We start from the raw sequence: 20,368 nt of genomic DNA on the forward strand, positions 1-20,368 counted from the left end.
CAAAGATTAATGGGTAAACCTCAATGAGCATTTTCCATGTTTTTGATGGAATAGCTTTATCCAAGTGCGCAAGTTGGGCAGAATAAATGAGTAAAAGTCGTGCGTGCAAATTTATGTTTATCATTTTCTTTTTCCTTTTGGGTAAGAATATATGGTACTCTTTTTATTGGTTCATTAACCTCCTTTGACTAAGCAAATATAGATATAATGGGTTAAGGGGTTAATGGGTTAAGGGGTTTGTTTTCGTTTGTTCTGCATTACTTTCAAAGGCCAAAACGGTATGATAGACATGAGATCTACAGATGTGGTTGAGGTACCAATATGTACCATCCAACTAAAAATCATTTTTGTTTATAAAAATTTTAGCAATTTTATAGAGAAAAAAAAGGAACAAAGCACAAGTAAATTCCAAAAAAGGTCATTTGTGAACTCGACCATCCGGGAGGGGACACCGGTCAGGAGCGAACGAACAATAAAGGTCGGGCAGCAGGCAAGATTGGTTATGGGAAATCATTTAAAGAAGATAAGTTCCTTGTTCTTGTTGCTTTCCATAGCATAGAATTAGTAGTCAAAGGGCTTTATACTTGATTTTCACTTTTCAGCCTAAGGATTCTTCTAAAAGTCGACTTAAAAGGAGAAAAAAAAATATATGTAAAGGAGATCTTCCAATTTTCATCTTCTACAGTAGACTTGTATGGTGGAAAAGCCGCTCCAAGAATAAGTTGTACTGAATTTCACTTTAAATTGATATGATTTACATTAAATCTATAAATCAATTTTTGCCACCACAGGGCTTACTTGACTAATAGGGAGAGTAGAATTTCTAGTTGTAGATTTTGCTTAGTACTCTTCAGTGTCCATTCTTTGGTAGATAAATATTATGAGAAAGTTAGTCAATTTTTTCATTAATCAATTAATCCATGTTCTTATGCTTCTCTAAATGGGTAAGTTATTTTTCTATGAATAGTATTTATCTATGAAATAGGAGAAAAGTCTTATGTATCTAAAAAGTGGGTAAGTCTCTTTTTCATCAGTCGAAAAAGATAATTTTTTAAATTTGTTCCTAAAATACCCCTAAGACTATAATAATATTTTAACAATATATGATATTATTTTAATATTCTATTATAATGAAATATAATATATATTATCTATATTATATTATATGTAATATATATTATCTATATTATATTATATATTATACTATAAAATATTATAATAATATATGTAATAAAGAATATTATGGAACATGTAAATAGAGTTTAGCAACTTATTCAGAAAAGTAATAATGCAAAAGAACATGGGAATAGATTCTCAAGCTATTTTTTAATACATAAAATGACATAAATAAATTATTTTTTATTTAAATATTATCTTAAAAAATATAGATTTTTGGATAAATTTTTTAACCTTCAAGGCCCTCAACTACCATCATGCAACTAAGTTACAATTATGCCAAAATATATCTAATGGATGCATGCATCAATAAAGCAAATGCAGGAGAAAATATTTAAAAATCTGAGCACATTTGTCCAAAGAATTCAAATTTCTTGATCTGCCTGTAGCGAGAGCTGGAGATGGGGACGCACCACATTTATGACCTCTCACATGCATGCATTCAATGCCTCATCCATTTAATACCCCCCAGCAAAACCCTAATTGCAAGGTCAGGGACAACAGAAAGGCCTGGAAAGGTGCGCTCCTTAACGAGAGGGAGAAAGGGGTCAAGCCAAAGGAAATAAGCGAGACGATGAGAGCGTGGAAAGAATTGGGTGTGGTTGACACCATCTATGAAGATGATCAAGAAGAAGAAGAAGAAGAAGTAATTGAAGAAGAAGAAGGAGGAGAAGAAGAGGATGAAGAAAAAAAACATAAAGATTGCTTCAACTCCGTCTCACCGAATCTCTCTGCCACCACCACTCCAACTCCTCTCTCCTCTTCATCTCCATCATTGCCATCTCCACCTTCTCTCCAAAGCAGAGTAGAGGCTTGGTCTGTAAAACCTCAATGCTCTTATATATGCTTGCATCCATACATCCATACATACATACATCCATCCATACATCTATATATATATATATATATATATTACCACACATAACATTATATTCTGCCATTATATGATGCATGTCTTCTTAATTTGATCGATGAAAGGTCGCGGGCCACAGGATGTAAGACGGACGTGGTCATCCGTGTTCATGATCAATGCTTCCATCTTCACAGGGTATGGATTTAGTTTTCACGGTATGGATTTTTGAAAAATATGTTATACTTTAGTTCTTTGTTTCAATTCATTCTTTCCTATTGTTTCATTACCTTTGTATTGCTGCTCTGGCCTTGCCCAATCTTTCAATTGAGTATAATTTTTAGCTAGCATGGAAAAAAAAAGTTCTGCTACTTTTCTTCTTTTCTTATTTTTAACACCTGGCTTTCTCCGAGACACATGGCAAAACCTCAAGGAAACGGATCTTAGAAGGCAAAACCAGCCATTGTTTGAGCATTCATACCATGATGTTTTCCTAATTTCATCTTTTCATTAAATTAGAGTTTAGCTATACAGCATTAATACACAATTAATTATCCGATTTTTCCTATTGTTTCATTACCTTTGTATTGCTGCTCTGGCCTTGCCCAATCTTTCAATTGAGTATAATTTTTAGCTAGCATGGAAAAAAAAAGTTCTGCCACTTTTCTTCTTTTCTTATTTTTAACACCTGGCTTTCTCCGAGACACATGGCAAAACCTCAAGGAAACGGATCTTAGAAGGCAAAACCAGCCATTGTTTGAGCATTCATACCATGATGTTTTCCTAATTTCATCTTTTCATTAAATTAGAGTTTAGCTATACAGCATTAATACACAATTAATTATCCGATTTGTGGTGGGTTAAGAAATGCTATTTAGTATCATGCAGTTTCAAATTGTGGAAGATTGAATGACATAAAACAGTCCTGTATGAAAATTCATACAAACCACAATTTTCCCTACTAATTCATAATTCATGAACAGTGACAAAAGTTTTAATTAAATGTAGTAATTATATTGGGTACTGGAAATTACTAATAATAATTAAGTAAATTAAGTTTGTATGCCTAATTCTACGGTTTTATTCTATCATTATTTAGTTATAATGCCAAATAATGTTTAACTCAATTGCTCTAAGACTAATTAAGGAAAGGCACAAGTTTGAACTCTAACAGATATTTTCTCAAAAAAAAAACGGAATTCCAACAGGTATCAAGTTAAATAGTGTGCTCTAACATGATCTCCATCCCTTGGATTAGGATCTAACGGTTCATCCATGCGATCCACCAACGCCAACCACGCCGACAACCTCAACCTCAACAACAGCAGCCACTGCAGTTTGGGGACAAAAAAAATAAATGAAATTCTGCCACCATTTATTATGTTTTTATTGCCCCTTACACGTCCTTTTCTATTTCTCAAAATTCGTTTGCATTTTACCCTGTTTGCGATAGCTCCACGAGATTTTTATTATTTTTGGTAAAATTCCAAAATTTTAGTAAATTCTAATTAGATCAGACATGTGACTTACACTGCATGCATCATGTGGCCAGGCATGCCATTCATCATGAAATTCTTTGATTTTTTTGAAAATAGATAATCCATCAGCTTCTTAAGTTTTTTGAATAGCCAGGGCATTGAGAAAAATCTAAAAAAACATTTCGAGAATCGATCTGATTTCATTTATTTATGTGTGGACAGACATGCCATCCATCACAGCTGTTTATTTTTTTAACTTATTCATCGGCTGCTCGTCTTAATCTTAGTGCAATGTTGTAAAAAATTTTAAGTTTTTTTTAAATAATATTATAAATTATATTTATAAAATGGGTGGTAAAATTAAATTGCTATAAATCATGGGTGAAAAATCAAGGGCTAAGGGTTATTTGTTTAGAAATAATATATGTAATTAAATGAGCAGGATCTACTGATAATGCGAAGCGGTTACCTAAGACGGCAACTAAGGGAATCCTCCGACATCATCGTCACCCTGCCGTCAGGCATAACGGCGGAGGCATTCGCGGACGCGGCCTGCTACTGCTACGGCGCGGACGTCGTCATAACGCCGTTCAACCTCGCGGCCCTTCGGGTGGCGGCGGAGTGGCTGGAGATGGGGGGTGACGGCGGCCTGCTTCGGCGGACGGAGGCGTACTTCTTCGATGAGGTGGCAGCCGATGCCGGGAAAGCGGCGGCGGTGCTCCGGTCGTCGGCGGCGCTGCTCGCCCAGGGGACGGAGGCGGCGGCGGCGCTGGCGGAGATGTGCATTGAGGTGCTAGCGGGGTCCGACGGCGGCTGCGGCGGCGCGTGGCTGGACGACGTGGCGGCGCTTTCTGCCGAGGAGTTTCGGATGGTCGCCGAGGCGATGCGTGTGCGGTTTGCCCATGACCACGATCTTCTCTATAACATCGTAGACCACTACCTCCAGGTATGATTAATTGGACCTTTTTTTTAATTTTTTGGATAGAATTGCATAAGTGCCACGCATAATTTTTTTTTTTTTTGAACAAAATTATATTTTCTGCCATTTCTCGATTAACTAAATACCAGTGCAACCAAGTTGAAAACTTCTGGTCGACTAGTCATTAGCTGTTACATCTAATCCAATGTCACACATCCTTACACCAAGCGCCAGCTAGTTGGACAGCGAACCGTGACAAGTATATGTGTTATTTCTAATGCATGGTATGTGTCTCCTACTTTTATTATTATTATTATTATTATTATTATTTATTTTTACTTGGTTTAGAGAGGTACTCACATTAGAACTATATATAATACCATTTTTATCAAAAAAAAAAAAAAAACAGACACATGCCGAAGCATAGGGTACAGTTGCTAACAAATCCAGCCAACTAGAAAAATGATGTATATATGATTGAGTTTTTTTTTGAAAAGTTGTATAAATTATTTATTATATTTTTAGTAAAAAATTTTATCTATAGCTTTGAATCTTTTGATGGCCGAAGAATAACTTTTAAAAAAAAATCAATTTCTAACAAATAGAAATTTTTTTTTTCATATCTTTTATTTTTTCATAAAATATAAGAATGCTTCTGGTCATAATTTTATTTTTAGATAACAGTCCTAAATAAATTGCTTCCCATCATTATTTCTTCTCGTACTTCCTTCCATTCCAATTAACTATCTTTCTTAATTTGCCTTACCAATGTAGTGGTCCATCATTTTGTCTGGTCCTTTTCCTTTCTTCTTCGTTTGCCGCTCCGAGCACTCGACCGGATAATAAATCAAGCGCCATTATTACACTCGGTGGGACATTAAAACGGTTTCCAAATATATTTCATCTCCTTCTTTCTTTCGTTCCTCAACTCCATCCCCTCGCATTCCTTGTTCAATTTAAATTCCCATTCGAAGCTCAGAAGTCACTCCATTTTTCCAGCATGTCCATAATTACAAACCTCTACTCCGAAACATCGCTTTTATATGTGCATTATTAATTTATTATAATCTTTTTTTTGATGATGAATTAATTTATTATAATCACTTAACCATGCAGAACCACAACGGCAAGTTAACGGAGGAAGAGAAGACTATGATATGCTACACAGTGAATTGCACCAGGCTCTCCCTCCCCATCCTCATGCACCTCGTCCAGAACCCCCGCCTCCCCCTCCGTTTCGTTGTCCAGGCCATGCTCATCGACCAGCTCCAAACCCGCAGCTCCATCGCCACCACCTCCGCCACCACCGCCGCCACCATGAAGCCCCTCAACAACCGCCACGGCAGCGAGAACCTGACCCTCGGCTCGATCCTCCACCGCGACGCAGTCCTCCGGCAGTCGGCCCAGCTGCGCGCCACCATGGAGGCCACCAGCTTCCGGATCCAGAGCCTGGAGCGGGACGTCGCCGGCCTCCGGGAGAGGCTGAGGTGGTCCGAGGAGAAGCGGGCCGAGAGGGAGCCGGTCCGGTCGGCGAGCTTTCGCATTGTCCGGCGCGAGGGGATGGATGGGCCGGCGGCGGAGGCGGTCAGGCCTTCGGGGAAGTCATGCAGTGGGAATTCTTCGAGGAGTGGGAGAGGGTTCGGCCGGAGATTGATGCATGGGCTGAAGAGCATGTTTCGGAGGCCTGGCGGTGAGAGTGAGGAGGTGGTGGTTGCGGAGGAGAAGCGGCGGGGCCACCGGAGGAATTGCTCTGCCTGATATACTAACACTGATACTGTTTTTCTTTTTTTTTTTCTCTCTTTTTTTTTTTTTTAATTTTTGTCTTTCATTTGTTTGAAACTGAAAGGTCACGTTAAATTTTCTGCTGCTTTAAATAATGTACCTTGATTTCGTTCTCTTAGGGGATTTAACACTGGGACAGAGCTGCAGGGACTAAAAATTACTTTGAGTTGGCTGGTTCCCTCCCTGGACATTCTAAATACTTGAACCTTTTCTTTTCTTCTTTTTAGTTTAGATGCTACGAAATACTGTAATGAGTGCAGTTTGACTACACTATATTTATGCTGCTTTGACTGATATTTAGTTATCAGATTTCTTCCTACGAGCAAAAATATGTAAACATGATGTATTTCTTTTCTTTATTTTCAGAGTAAGACGGTAGTTCAAGCAATCATTCTATCTCCAGAAAGCTGGATTTCCAGTTTAAATATAGCCTAAATTATTATTATTTTTATTATTATTAAGAGATTCCAGTTTATTTTTTTAATCTCAATTCCTCTTTCTCTAGACTTTTTTGGAGAGATAAAGTCTGAGGACAAACATCGGAACTCCCTGGCCTACGATGGCCGGAGAATCCCCTACCCCCCTCCTCTCAGCTCTTCCTTTGTTTCCCCTTCTCTCATCCTCCAGTCCACTCCCTCATCTCTTCCTTTCTCTTCCCTTCTCTCTTCTCCTTTCCTTGCTTTTTTATTTGACACGCGGATCCTCTCCAGGGTCCTTGCGTCGTCAATGATGGTGATTCAATATTGGTTCTGTTGGGGGAGCGCAGTTTCCCCCGAGCCCATTAGAACTCTGCCGTCGAAGGACCGACAACGGCCGACCTCGGGCGGCCGAGCTCGGTGCCCGACCTCGGACGGCCGAGCTCGGCGCCAACCTCGGAACATCCGATCCAGAGAGTTCCCGATCTCGGAAGTCCGCCCTCACCGCCCACCTACCACGGGTACACCCTTCTGAAGCCCGGTCAGGGGCCATACCCTGCCACCGCCCCCAGCATTTAATGCGCACGATCTCTGCAAACTCCCGACTCACTCAACAATTAATATGTCTCCGGCTCACTCAACAATCAATGCGCATGACTCCTGTTATCTACGGATCCTCAATCCTCCACGGCATGACGGCTCGGCAGTGTCCAGTCAGCCATGACAACTCTCTGATCCCGGCCTCACTTCCGACGCCGAAGCATTAATTCACCTGATTACGCACCAACTTGAGCGACGTGCTGAGTCGTACGGCGACCTCACCCCATCACATCACAGGTAATCCGACTCCCCTATAAAGATGAATCCCTCCTTCTCAAGGAGGGGGTTGGACTCAGAAAAAGGGCAGCAGAACGCTCTTCTGCTCTTCTCCTCTTCTTCTCTCCCAAATTTAAGCCCCCTCTAACTTAAGCATCGGAGGGCCGGCGCCGGAAACCCTAGCCACCGGCTTCTTGCAGATCCCCACCCCATGGAGGACGCCGCTCGCCGTCAGGTCGCCGCCCGCTGGAATCCACCGAAGCTCCTCCTCCTCAGCCGACGGCCGCCCCCGGGTTCAATTTCCAGAAACAGTTGGCGCTAGAGGAAGGGCCCGAGTCGCGGTCATGAAGTTGAGAAATAAGGGAGCCTCCAATGCTTTCCGGCGTCCCCCGCATAGTCCTGGACACTCTGTCCAGAATTTGCCTTCTCCGGCTGATCCGGCCCCCCAAATTTAGCCGGAACAGTTTAACGCTCTGGTACAACAGGTCCAGGCTTTGGCCGCCGCCGTCCAAGGCCTGCGGCGCGAGGAAGCCCCACCTACGCTCGCCCCACAGGCCTTGGCCCCGTCGGTGCTTCCTCCGAACGGCCCAGTTCTCCAAGGCCAGAACCTTCACGGCTCTTCCAGGGCCAACAACGAAGAGCGTGTGTCTCCCTGGAGAGAGTTGCCGGGGGGATCTTTAGACAGAAGACCCCAGCTCTCCGAAGCTGAGTCGGCCCCGGACCGCCGCGAACCGGAGCAAACTACGGTGACGATTCCCCGGGCTGGGGAGCTCGACAGGAAAGTCGAGAACCTGGAGCGCCAGATTGAAGCGCTCCGCAGCAGGAGGGCAAGGCACGAAGGGGACTTTGAGTTCATCACTAAATCCCCCTTCTCCCACCAGATTGAGGACGAGCCGATCCCCTCGAGGTTCAAGATGCCTCAAGTGGAGCCGTATAGCGGAACCACCGACCCCCTCGACCACCTGGAGAACTATCGGGCTCTCATGGCACTGCAAGGTTCTTCGAAGGCCGTGCTCTGCAAGGCCTTTCCAGCGACCCTCCGAGGGACAGCTCAGCTCTGGTTTTTCGGGCTGAAGCCAGGCACGGTATCATCTTTCGAGCAGCTCGGCAGGCAGTTCGCCACCAACTTTGCTGCCAGCCGACGACAACGACGGACATCGGACTCCCTCCTAGATATCAAGCAGAAGGAGGGAGAATCTCTCAAGGAATATCTTGACCATTTTACCGCCGCCACATGGGAAGTTCGCGAGCTCGACCAGTCAATAGCCATGTCGGCACTAAAAACTGGGGCTCGCTCCTACAGATTCCTCTTCTCTATCGAGAAGAGCTTCCCTGCCGACTTCACCGAGATGCTGGCCCGAGCCCGAAAGTATGCTAAGGCCGAAGAGGCTATTGCATCCAGGCGGGGTACGACTGAACAAGCTTCAAAGAAGCAGAAGAAACGCCGCGAGGAGCGCGGCCGTCAAAGAAGCCGATCCTCCCGCCAAGAGAGGAACCTCCCCCGGCTGAGGAGCCCGCCTCGATAGCGGGGACAGTTTCGACCGAGGTCCCCGCCTCAACCGGGATCCCCACTACGACCTCGGATGCACCTGGGGAGGTACGAAAACTACACCCCAATCAACGCACCCCGGACCGAGATTCTGATGGAGATTGAAGGTCGGGACTTTTTCCGACCTCCACCTCCTATGCGGGATACAGGAATTCCCCGCAATTCCAGGAAGTATTGTTGCTTCCACCGAGACCACGGGCACGACACAGAAGACTGTTTTCGGCTCCGAGACGAGATTGAGGCGCTCATCCACCGCGGAGTACTCAATCGATTCGTGAGGAACCAGCGTGAGGAAAGAAGACCGGTGGAAAATGCCACACCGCCTGAAAATCCAAATGGCAACAGGCCTATCGCCGGCACCATCAACGTAATTGGAGGAACCTCGGCTGGAGACTCAGCCCAAGGAGGAATCCCCCCAAAGCGCCCGCGCACTTCTGAAGCCATCTCGTTCTCGGACGAGGATTTGGAAGGGGTTGAGACCCCTCACGATGATGCTGTGGTCATCTCCATGATTGATGAGAGCATAAAAGTGCGATCTACACATCACTTAAATTAGTATTATTGCTAACAAATAATAATAAAAGTGCTGCATTAATATTATATTTTTGTGGGGTGCAGGTGATCATAAATTAAAGCTAAAATACGCATTGGGTCCAAAAAGATGCAGTTAACTGAATGGTTCAACCCTAGTTGCACACTAGAAGGAACCTAAGTTCAGTCAGCCAGTTCACTGCAACCAATTTCCAGAAGCCTGTGCATCTCAGCCCGACGGAGCCCACGTGCAGCTCATCCTCTTCTTCCGTGAGTGATCCACAGCATCCAAAGCTATGCTATCAGCTCCCTCATCCGTCCACACCGTCAGCCAGGCATCATACGAATCTCAGCGTGCGACTCCTCATCCCGTGTCCATGTGATCAGCTCCCAGCATCCACCACGATTTTCAGCCTTCCCCAAATCCCGCAGGATTCCCAGATCTCAGCTTCCTTCCGCTTCATCCGCACGTCCCAGCTGCGATCCAGCCGTCCGTGATCATCCTCTACGTCCAGATCTCAAGCGATGGAGTCCCAGATTTCAGATCTCCCGAGATCCCAGCTCTGTGATCACGATCCACCCGCATCCCAGCAAAGTCCCAGCCGACTGCGAAGGATCATCCACATCCCAGGCGATCGTGATCTTCCAAAATCCCAGATCCTCCGCGTCCGGAGCTTTCGGAGTCGCGATCGCTTGCATCCGTCCATCCATCCGCGCCCATTCCCCTGCGAGCATGAGGGCTCGCATGAACTATATAAAGCCGGGCAGGCTGGGGAAGATCGGGGGGGGATCCTTCATTCAAAAAAAAACAGAGGAGAGTTCATTCGGGAAGGAAAACAGAGGAGCCGGCCCTAGCATTTTGAAAGAAAAAAAAAAGAGAGAGGGAAGAAACAGGGGATGCCCTGTTCTTCCGAAAAGAAAAGAAAAAAAAAAAAGGGAGGAAGGGGCTAATGTTTTAATGGAGGGCTGAATCCTTCGGTGAAGGGTGATGGGAGAACCCTTGACTTGTTACTTTCTTGAAGTAAACTCTGAACTTCGGTTTTAATGGATTTACATCTTTTCATATGTTCTGATTCTCTCATATTTTTTATTAGATAGATTCATCATGTTTTATATTTATTGATGCATGGATTGCTCTGATATTTGATTTGTCGTAGACATAACTGGCACGATGAATGCTTAGACATTGAGTTCATGTATTCAAAAGATATATTTCATGATTGAAACTATTTTATTTATTTGATCCTTGATCGAGAATTACCAAGTTTATTTCTTGAACGCAATATTGTCAAGGGGGATTCCGGATCCCTAACCATTTCTATTTGATTGAACTTAGTTTATTGATCTATTATTCTCTGCTTTTAATTCTGAAAATCAAAACATCATCTTAATCCACATATTTATTCAACTGAAAATTACATCTAAAAATTACGCTAATAATCTATCAGATTAATACGAAAACTTGCTGCTGTCTGTTTTGAATTTTCTGCATTTAATTATTCTAGATCAGAATTTTATTGTTATCATATCTCATTAACCCTTGTTGCTAAAAAAAAAAAAATAAAAAAAAGGAAAACCTAAAATTTCAAATTCAAATTTCAGAATTCAAATTTCAAATTTCAACTCATAAAATTTAAAAAAAAAATAAATAATTTGCTTGATCACCTATTCAATGAAATTTAATGTCATGTCATAAAACATAAAAAAAAAAAAAATCTCTTGATTGTTGCATATAGTATAAGGCATCAGCATAAAGTATTCTAAGGGCCGAACCCATTTAAAAAGATAAGGTCGGGATTTCATCACTCGTCCTTAGCCCAAAAATCACCCCATTGCATAAATATCCTAAGCTTAATTAAAATCAACTAGACGTTGGCCCCTAAGGACATTCGAGCTCAATAGGACGAAGACCACCGAAAGTTGCACCAATTTCGCTTTGTGGCTTAGTTGATGTCTAGGCAAGCTTTGTCCCTATAAGGGAGATAATTCATCTGTTCGAGGCAAGTGGGTTTTAAGTGGGACCTTTGCGAACGCATCGTGACCCCTCCACTTACCTGGGAGCTTACCTGGTCAACTCGGTTCATTAGACCGGATTGGAGGCTTAGGTGCCCTCTTCAAACCAGTTAGGAGCTGTCTAGAAATTTAGAAAAAAACATTAGAAATTGAGGTGTAATGTTTAGTTGCATGTTTGATTGTGAATAGATTTTTTTTTTAGGGTGTAGTTTTAGGGTATCTTTAGTTGGTACTTACATTTATATTTATTTATTTTTTTTAAAAAAAAATTAAAAAAAAATTATTAAATTTTGTATGCTAGGTTGGAATAGGGACGACACCGGTCGATTAAGTCGTACAACTTTAGATCATCCCTTAGGACACATCGTTGAAATTCCTTTGCAGTATCTCACACCTTGTGAGATGGCAAATTTTTCTGATGATATAGGAAGTCACCATGGTGATGAAGGTAGACCCCCAGTTATGACACTTCGACAATATTTACATCCCACTAGGACTAGTCAACCTTCATGCATGATTATTCCTGATAATGTAGGACACTTTGAAATCAAACCAGGAGTAATTCAATTGCTGCCCAAGTATCATGGAATGGAATCTGAGAACCCTTATCTTCACCTTAAGGATTTTGAGGAAATTAGCATCACATTTAGAGTGCCAAATGTATCGGAAGATGTCCTTAAATTGACCTTGTTTCCTTTTTTCTTAAAGGATAAAGCCAAAACATGGCTGAACTCCTTGAGACCTAGATCGCTAGGAACATGGCATGATATGCAAAGAGAATTCTTGAAAAAATTCTTTCCTGCACAAAGGACTAACTTTTTGAAAAGGCACATTAGTAATTTCCAACAAAAAGACCATGAAACATTTTATGAATGCTGGGAGAGATTTAAAGATTTGCTACTCTCTTGTCCTCATCATGGGTTTGAAACATGGAGAACCATTAGTTTCTTTTACGAGGGGTTGTCTCCACAGTTGAAACAATTTATAGAGACTATGTGCAATGGTCTATTTTTGGAAAAGCAACCCGATGAGGCATGGGACTATTTAGACTCTCTCGCAGAGACTGCACAATTATGGGATACAGGGGATAGAGCGAATAAACCTTTACCTAAGCCTACTAGCGTTGGACAGGGGGGCCTTTACAACCTTAGTACTCAGGATGATATTCAGGCTAAAATGGCAGCCCTTACTAGGAAGGTAGAGAAATTTGAACTTAGAAGGATTGAACCCGTCAAGACCGTAGAACATAACAGCGAGTGTTGTAGGATTTGTGAGATGACTGGCCATCTCACCACTGATTGCCCCACGATACCCGCATTTAAGGAGGTCTTGCACGATCAGGCCAATGTTATGAATACCTATCAAAAATCTTTCAATAATCCTTTTTCGGGTACTTACAACCCTGGATGGAAGAACCATCCAAATTTCAGGTGGAGGAATGACCAACCTTAACAAGTATATAACCCAACTCCTCCACCTCCGCAACCTCACTATGCACATGCACCCCCTCAAAAACCCAGTCTCGAAGAAACTTTGCAATCTTTCATGCAAGGTCAAGCTAAAATCAATGATGAATTAAGAAATCAACTGACAACGCTGACCACTGCTTTAAGTGCTCAAGAGAAAGGTAAGCTACCAGCTCAACCACAACCTAATCCTCAAGTCTATGGCTGTAGTAATGCATCATCTTCAACTTCGCATAAAGAGCAAGCAAAGAGTATAATAACTTTGCGAAGTGGAAAGATTATTGACCGACCAGTCCCAGAACAAACACAAGTCATACCTGATTCTGACCCTTCCAAGACAAAAGAAAAGGATAATGAAGAAACTGAAGCACCAACATCTACTGAAAAAATTGAATGTCCTTTTCCTGCACCATTTCCACAAAGATTAAAGCCCTTGCAAAAGCTTGAACCAAACTCTGAAATTCTTGAGCTTTTTAAGCAAGTAAAAATCAATGTACCTCTTCTTGATGCAATCAAACAAGTGCCTTCCTATGCAAAATTTTTGAAAGATTTGTGCACTGTCAAGCGGCGATTAAATGTCAAAAAGAAGGCATTTTTGGCTGAAAATGTGAGTGCAATTTTACAGCATAACATTCTTCCTAAATATAAGGATCCAGGTTGCCCAACTATCTCGTGCATCATTGGCAATTTTAGGATTGAGCGAGCATTGCTAGATTTAGGAGCGAGCGTGAACTTGTTGCCATATACGGTATATGAGCAACTCGGTTTGGGTGAGTTGAAGCCAACAACTGTGACCTTACAATTAGCTGACAGGTCAGTGAAGGTCCCTAGAGGGATTATCGAAGATGTGTTGGTCCAAGTAGACAAGTTCTATTTTCCTGTTGACTTTATCATACTGGACACACATCCGGCTTCCAATTTACCATCTCAGATTCCGGTCATCTTAGGACGTCCATTCCTTGCAACTTCTAATGCTTTGATCAATTGTAGGAATGGTGTCATGAAGCTTTCTTTTGGCAACATGACCTTGGAACTGAACGTCTTTAGTATAGGTAAATAACCCAGTGATCATGAAGAAAGTAAAGAAGTTGAATGGGTTGAAACCATTGCGGAAGAATATTTGTTAAAAGAAACATTTACTGAATCGGCCGACAATGGTTTGATAGATTGGTGTTCTGAAGGTACTGCTGATGATATGGTCCCACCTGTTTTAGATAATTCGGATGTCATGATGGTCAATGGGTGGAGACCGAGAATAGAGAAATTTGAACAGTTGCCATCTCGAGAAGCAAAGATAGTACCATCCCATGAACAGACACCTAAGCTCGAGTTGAAACCTTTACCGAAGGAACTCAAGTATGCCTTTCTTGGACCTGAGGACACTTTCCCTATAATCATCTCATCTGATCTTGATCATGCCCAAGAAAGAAAATTACTTGGTGTTCTAAAGAATCATAAAGGAGCTTTAGGGTGGTCTATTGCCGACTTGAAGGGGATTAGCCCTTTGATTTGCACGCACCGGATATATTTGGAGGACAATGCCAAAACCACAAGGCAAATGCAACGCAGGTTGAACCCCACGATGAGAGATGTGGTTAAAGCAGAAGTCCTCAAGTTGCTTGACGTGGGTATTATTTATCCAATTTCCGATAGCAAGTGGGTGAGTCCTACTCAAGTCGTGCCCAAGAAAGCAGGTCTGACGGTAGTCAAAAATGATCAGGGTGAACTAGTTCCAACTCGTGTTCCGACGAGTTGGCGCATGTGTGTTGACTACCGAAAATTGAATTTGGTCACTAGGAAAGATCACTTTCCCCTACCCTTCCTAGATCAAGTTTTGGAAAGAGTTGCAGGACACAAATTCTATTGTTTTCTCGATGGCTATTCCGGGTACTACCAAATCGAAATTTCACCTGAGGATCAAGAGAAGACTACCTTCACTTGTCCTTTTGGCACATTCGCTTTCCGTCGGATGCCATTCGGGTTGTGTAATGCACCTGCAACATTCCAAAGATGCATGCTCAGTATTTTTGAAGAAATGAACGAGAAATTTTTAGAAGTGTTTATGGATGATTTCTCTGTTTTTGGCGATTCATTTGATGATTGCCTATCACATTTACAAGCAGTCTTAGCTCGATGCATGGAAAAGAATTTGATACTGAATTGGGAGAAATGCCACTTCATGGTGCCAAAGGGGATTGTCCTAGGACATATTGTTTCATCGAAGGGCATGGAAGTTGATAGAGCTAAGATTGACCTAATCGCCAAGCTACCTGCACCCAAGACGGTTAGAGATGTTAGATCATTTTTGGGTCATGCTGGATTTTATAGGAGGTTCATCAAGGACTTTAGTGTCATAGCTCGACCATTATGTAACCTCCTATCCCTTGATACACCATTCAATTGGACTAAAACCTGTCAAGAGGCATTTGAAAAGTTGAAGTCTATGCTTAGCACTGCACCCATCGTGCGACCACCTGATTGGTCATTACCTTTTGAGATCATGTGCGATGCTAGTGACTATGCGATAGGAGCTGTCTTGGGACAACGCAAGGATAATAAGCCATATGTCATTTACTATGCAAGCAAAACCTTGAACGATGCTCAAATGAATTACACCACCACCGAGAAGGAATTGCTTGCAGTAGTATTTGCATTAGATAAATTTCGCTCTTATATCCTTGGTGCTCCTATTTTTATCTTTACGGATCATGCAGCGCTAAAATATTTACTGGATAAGAAAGAGGCCAAACCACGCTTAATACGATAGATACTTCTACTCCAAGAATTTGACATCACTATCAAAGATAAAAAGGGAGTAGAGAATGTGGTTGCTGACCATCAATCACGGCTAGTTGTTCATGATTTGGTGCCACAGTTGCCCATCAAGGACTCGTTCCCTGAAGAGCAATTGTTTGCACTTTCTACTATGCCATGGTATGCTGATATTGTAAACTTTCTTGTCACAAACCGGATGCCGGAGCATTGGGGATCGAATGATAAGAATAATTTCTTACGTGAAGTAAGAAGTTATTATTATGATGCCCCCTATTTGTTCAAGTATTGCAATGATCAAATCTTTAGAAGATGCATTCCGGATCATGAGATACAAAGTGTACTCTCTTTCTGTCATGCCAATGCTTGCGGAGGACACTTTGCATCTAAGAAAACGGCAGCTAAAGTGTTGCAATGTGGTTTTTATTGGCCTACACTATTTAAAGATGCCCACGAGTTCTGTAGGACATGTGACCCATGTCAACGTGTTGGAAGTCTAACTCGTAGGCAAATGATGCCTCTTCAGCCCATTACTGCTATTGAAATTTTTGACATGTGGGGCATCGATTTCATGGGCCCATTCCCACCGTCTTTTGGATACGAGTACATTTTAGTTGGTGTTGAGTATGTGTCCAAATGGGTAGAAGCTGTGCCTTGTCGAACAAATAACCACAAACCTGTTTTGAAATTTCTCAAAGAAAATATTTTTTCACGATTTGGGATGCCCAAGGTTATAATTAGTGATGGGGAAAAACATTTCTGTAATAAGCCTTTTGAGATCCTATTACGAAAGTACGGTATCACTCATAGAATTGCAACTCCTTATCACCCGCAGACTAGTGGCCAAGTAGAGCTAGCCAATCGGGAGATTAAACGAATTTTAGAGAAAACGGTGAATCCATCACGCAAAGACTGGTCTTTAAAACTTTCTGATGCATTGTGGGCTTACCGTACTGCTTATAAAACTATTCTTGGTATGTCCCCGTATCGGCTAGTCTATGGAAAAGCATGCCATCTACCTGTTGAATTAGAGCATAAATCATATTGGGCCATTAGAAAATTGAACTTTGAATTATCAGCTGCTGGTTTAATTCGAAAATTACAATTAAGTGAGTTGAATGAAATTCGTCGGGATGCGTATGACAATGCTAGACTTTGTAAAGAACGAATGAAAATTAGGCATGATAAATCAATTCTAAGAAAATCTTTTGAACCTGCACAAAAAGTTCTTTTGTATGACTCTCGCTTACATCTGTTTCCTGGAAAGTTACGATCAAGATGGACAGGTCCTTTCATTGTAAAAACTGTTTTTCCACACGGGGCAGTTGAAATTGAGAATCCATAGGATGGTCAAATTTTTAAGGTAAATGGACACAGATTAAAACCTTTTCTTGAGAATTTTGCAGATGAAGAGGACTCCTTTCCCTTGGAGGAGCCTTCTTATGACTGAGCATGACGGCCAAGGTATTTGTATATTAGTTAGAATTATTATTATTATTTTTTTCTTATTTTGAAGGTCTTCTTTTCTGGAAATCAACAGCTCAAGGTATTCTTCTTCTCTCTAATATTCTTTTCTCTATTGTTTCTCACATATAGCTTTCTTGCATCTTTTACATTGAGGACAATGCAATATTTAAGTTGGGGGGAGGGAAATATTTTGCAAAAAAAAAAAAAAAAAGTTTTTACATTTGATTTATTCCATTACTTTCTTTTCTGAGCAAATGCACATGTATTTTCATATTGAGTTTGTGCAACTATTAATGCAAGGAATACATGCATAGTATGACTGATCAGTGACCTATTATTAGATCCCCACACGTGTACTTAATGATAATAGGAAAGCCTCAGGAGTTCACATTTGTTAACTGCATTTTTGTTAGCCTTATCCGTAAAAGAAGTATGAGTATCCTTGTTTGTACCATAAGGCTCAGGATTTGGTTTTCACATAAAGATAGAGGTTGAATATCCCAGTTAGATTACTTAGGTGCCTTATGATCCGACCTTGGTTGACCTATAGTCACGATGCAGTCACATATATAATAAAAAAATATATATATGGTTCAGTCTATCTTCTCTTTTCTTGCAAAAAAAAAAAAAAAAAAAAAAATCCACATGATGACAAGTCTGTCCTCGTGGCGTAGTCTGATTCGAGTAATTAAGCCCGAGGGGTGTTTCACCTAATGTCTTGAGCCAACTGGATCGGGGGTCATTGGCTGAAAGCTCGCTACACGGATCTTACTAGAGCCTAATGGGGTTGGACTATTGTAATCGTCATATGTGTTTTAAAAATAAAAATAACAATAAGCATGAATAAGGTTGGTTGGACTGAACCTTGTGACATGTGGTAATGGCTGGTTTGACTCCATTGTTATTGGACCTCTGTGTATCCGGGTTGTTTAGTTGGGATTGATAGCTCTTTCTTTATATGCGAATCATTCTTGACAAATTTAGACAACAAGTGATATTCTGAAAATTTGATGGATCAGGTTCTAATAAAGTGTAGAAAACATTTGTGGACTTGAGTAGTGCACCTAAAACTCAGGCGGTGCTCTGTTGTGGTGGAGGTATTAGTACTCTGAGAAAGTCATATGATTTGATGCACACTACACTTTTATATTCCTTGCCTTGACAGTTGCCATGCTTGAAAATATATATCAATTAATTACATGTGTATTAGCTTAAGATTTATTTCATATTTTCATTAGAATCTCATGTCATATAATTCATGATGTTTGTGGGTAACATTCCTGAAAACCCTCACGAGACAACACTCGTCCACTAGGGTAACCTAGGGGTTTAACGGCTTGTTGCACGTGCTAAGTGCAATCGTGATACCTACGAAAGTGAGTACATATCTTAGTTTTATATCTTTAGCTTCAATAAAAAGTCATAGGTTAAACCACACCTTTTGCACTCTCATTTTATTATCTGCTCGTTAATTGCTAGAGACTAGCAATAAGCTAGTTGGGGGGTGTGATGAGAGCACAAAAGTGCGATCTACACATCACTTAAATTAGTATTATTGCTAACAAATAATAATAAAAGTGCTGCATTAATATTATATTTTTGTGGGGTGCAGGTGATCATAAATTAAAGCTAAAATACGCATTGGGTCCAAAAAGATGCAGTTAACTGAATGGTTCAACCCTAGTTGCACACTAGAAGGAACCTAAGTTCAGTCAGCCAGTTCACTGCAACCAATTTCCAGAAGCCTGTGCATCTCAGCCTGACGGAGCCCACGTGCAGCTCATCCTCTTCTTCCGTGAGTGATCCACAGCATCCAAAGCTATGCTATCAGCTCCCTCATCCGTCCACACCGTCAGCCAGGCATCATACGAATCTCAGCGTGCGACTCCTCATCCCGTGTCCATGTGATCAGCTCCCAGCATCCACCACGATTTTCAGCCTTCCCCAAATCCCGCAGGATTCCCAGATCTCAGCTTCCTTCCGCTTCATCCGCACGTCCCAGCTGCGATCCAGCCGTCCGTGATCATCCTCTACGTCCAGATCTCAAGCGATGGAGTCCCAGATTTCAGATCTCCCGAGATCCCAGCTCTATGATCACGATCCACCCGCATCCCAGCAAAGTCCCAGCCGACTGCGAAGGATCATCCACATCCCAGGCGATCGTGATCTTCCAGAATCCCAGATCCTCCGCGTCCGGAGCTTTCGGAGTCGCGATCGCTTGCATCCGTCCATCCATCCGCGCCCATTCCCCTGCGAGCATGAGGGCTCGCATGAACTATATAAAGCCGGGCAGGCTGGGGAAGATCGGGGGGGGGATCCTTCATTCAAAAAAAAAACAGAGGAGAGTTCATTCGGGAAGGAAAACAGAGGAGCCGGCCCTAGCATTTTGAAAGAAAAAAAAAAGAGAGAGGGAAGAAACAGGGGATGCCCTGTTCTTCCGAAAAGAAAAGAAAAAAAAAAAAAGGGAGGAAGGGGCTAATGTTTTAATGGAGGGCTGAATCCTTCGGTGAAGGGTGATGGGAGAACCCTTGACTTGTTACTTTCTTGAAGTAAACTCTGAACTTTGGTTTTAATGGATTTACATCTTTTCATATGTTCTGATTCTCTCATATTTTTTATTAGATAGATTCATCATGTTTTATATTTATTGATGCATGGATTGCTCTGATATTTGATTTGTCGTAGACATAACTGGCACGATGAATGCTTAGACATTGAGTTCATGTATTCAAAAGATATATTTCATGATTGAAACTATTTTATTTATTTGATCCTTGATCGAGAATTACCAAGTTTATTTCTTGAACGCAATATTGTCAAGGGGGATTCCGGATCCCTAACCATTTCTATTTGATTGAACTTAGTTTGTTGATCTATTATTCTCTGCTTTTAATTTCTGAAAATCAAAACATCATCTTAATCCACATATTTATTCAACTGAAAATTACATCTAAAAATTACGCTAATAATCTATAGATCGTTCCCTGAGGATTCGACCTCGGACTCCCGAGATTTTACTACTTGTGCGATTCTCCTGCACTTGGGAGAACAATTTTATTTTTGCACCAATGATTGTAAATAAATTTGATGTAAAATGTGTCTTGGTTGACAATGGAAGCTCAGCTAATATTTT

The 20,368-nt window shown here is 41.6% G+C and overlaps 1 protein-coding gene and 1 pseudogene across 2 annotated transcripts; one reads left to right on the forward strand and one right to left on the reverse strand.

The window, feature by feature from the left end:
• Positions 1-1,612: 1,612 nt before the first annotated feature.
• LOC103705308 (Phototropic-responsive NPH3 family protein) lies at positions 1,613-6,473 on the forward strand. 2 transcript variants are annotated; one of them, XM_008788971.5, is made up of 4 exons: positions 1,613-1,992; positions 2,155-2,224; positions 3,947-4,450; positions 5,540-6,473. In XM_008788971.5, the coding sequence occupies exons 1-4, from the start codon at positions 1,613-1,615 to the stop codon at positions 6,179-6,181; spliced, it is 1,596 nt and encodes a 531-aa protein (XP_008787193.4). In that variant the 3' UTR covers positions 6,182-6,473. The 2 variants fall into 2 exon arrangements, with proteins under 2 accessions (XP_008787193.4, XP_017697799.2); XM_017842310.5 differs by having other exon boundaries at positions 1,855-1,992; positions 2,155-2,244.
• Positions 6,474-12,355: 5,882 nt separating this feature from the next.
• Positions 12,356-12,453, reverse strand: LOC149753117 (small nucleolar RNA R71; annotated as a pseudogene).
• Between the last annotated feature and the right edge of the window lie 7,915 nt (positions 12,454-20,368).

The sequence above is a fragment of the Phoenix dactylifera genome, chromosome 7 (assembly GCF_051530095.1).
Source record: "Phoenix dactylifera cultivar Ajwa chromosome 7, Ajwa_hap1_PhDact_Kaust_v1.1, whole genome shotgun sequence".
Taxonomy (NCBI): domain Eukaryota; kingdom Viridiplantae; phylum Streptophyta; class Magnoliopsida; order Arecales; family Arecaceae; genus Phoenix; species Phoenix dactylifera.

Excerpts from the sequence above, each read along its gene's own strand:
- LOC103705308 (XM_008788971.5), top strand. The coding sequence starts at position 1,613 with ATGCATTCAATGCCTCATCCATTTAATACCCCCCAGCAAAACCCTAAT. Across the intron at positions 1,993-2,154 it reads CAAAGCAGAGTAGAGGCTTG|GTCGCGGGCCACAGGATGTA; the intron begins GTCTGTAAAACC and ends GATCGATGAAAG. Across the intron at positions 4,451-5,539 it reads TCGTAGACCACTACCTCCAG|AACCACAACGGCAAGTTAAC; the intron begins GTATGATTAATT and ends TTAACCATGCAG.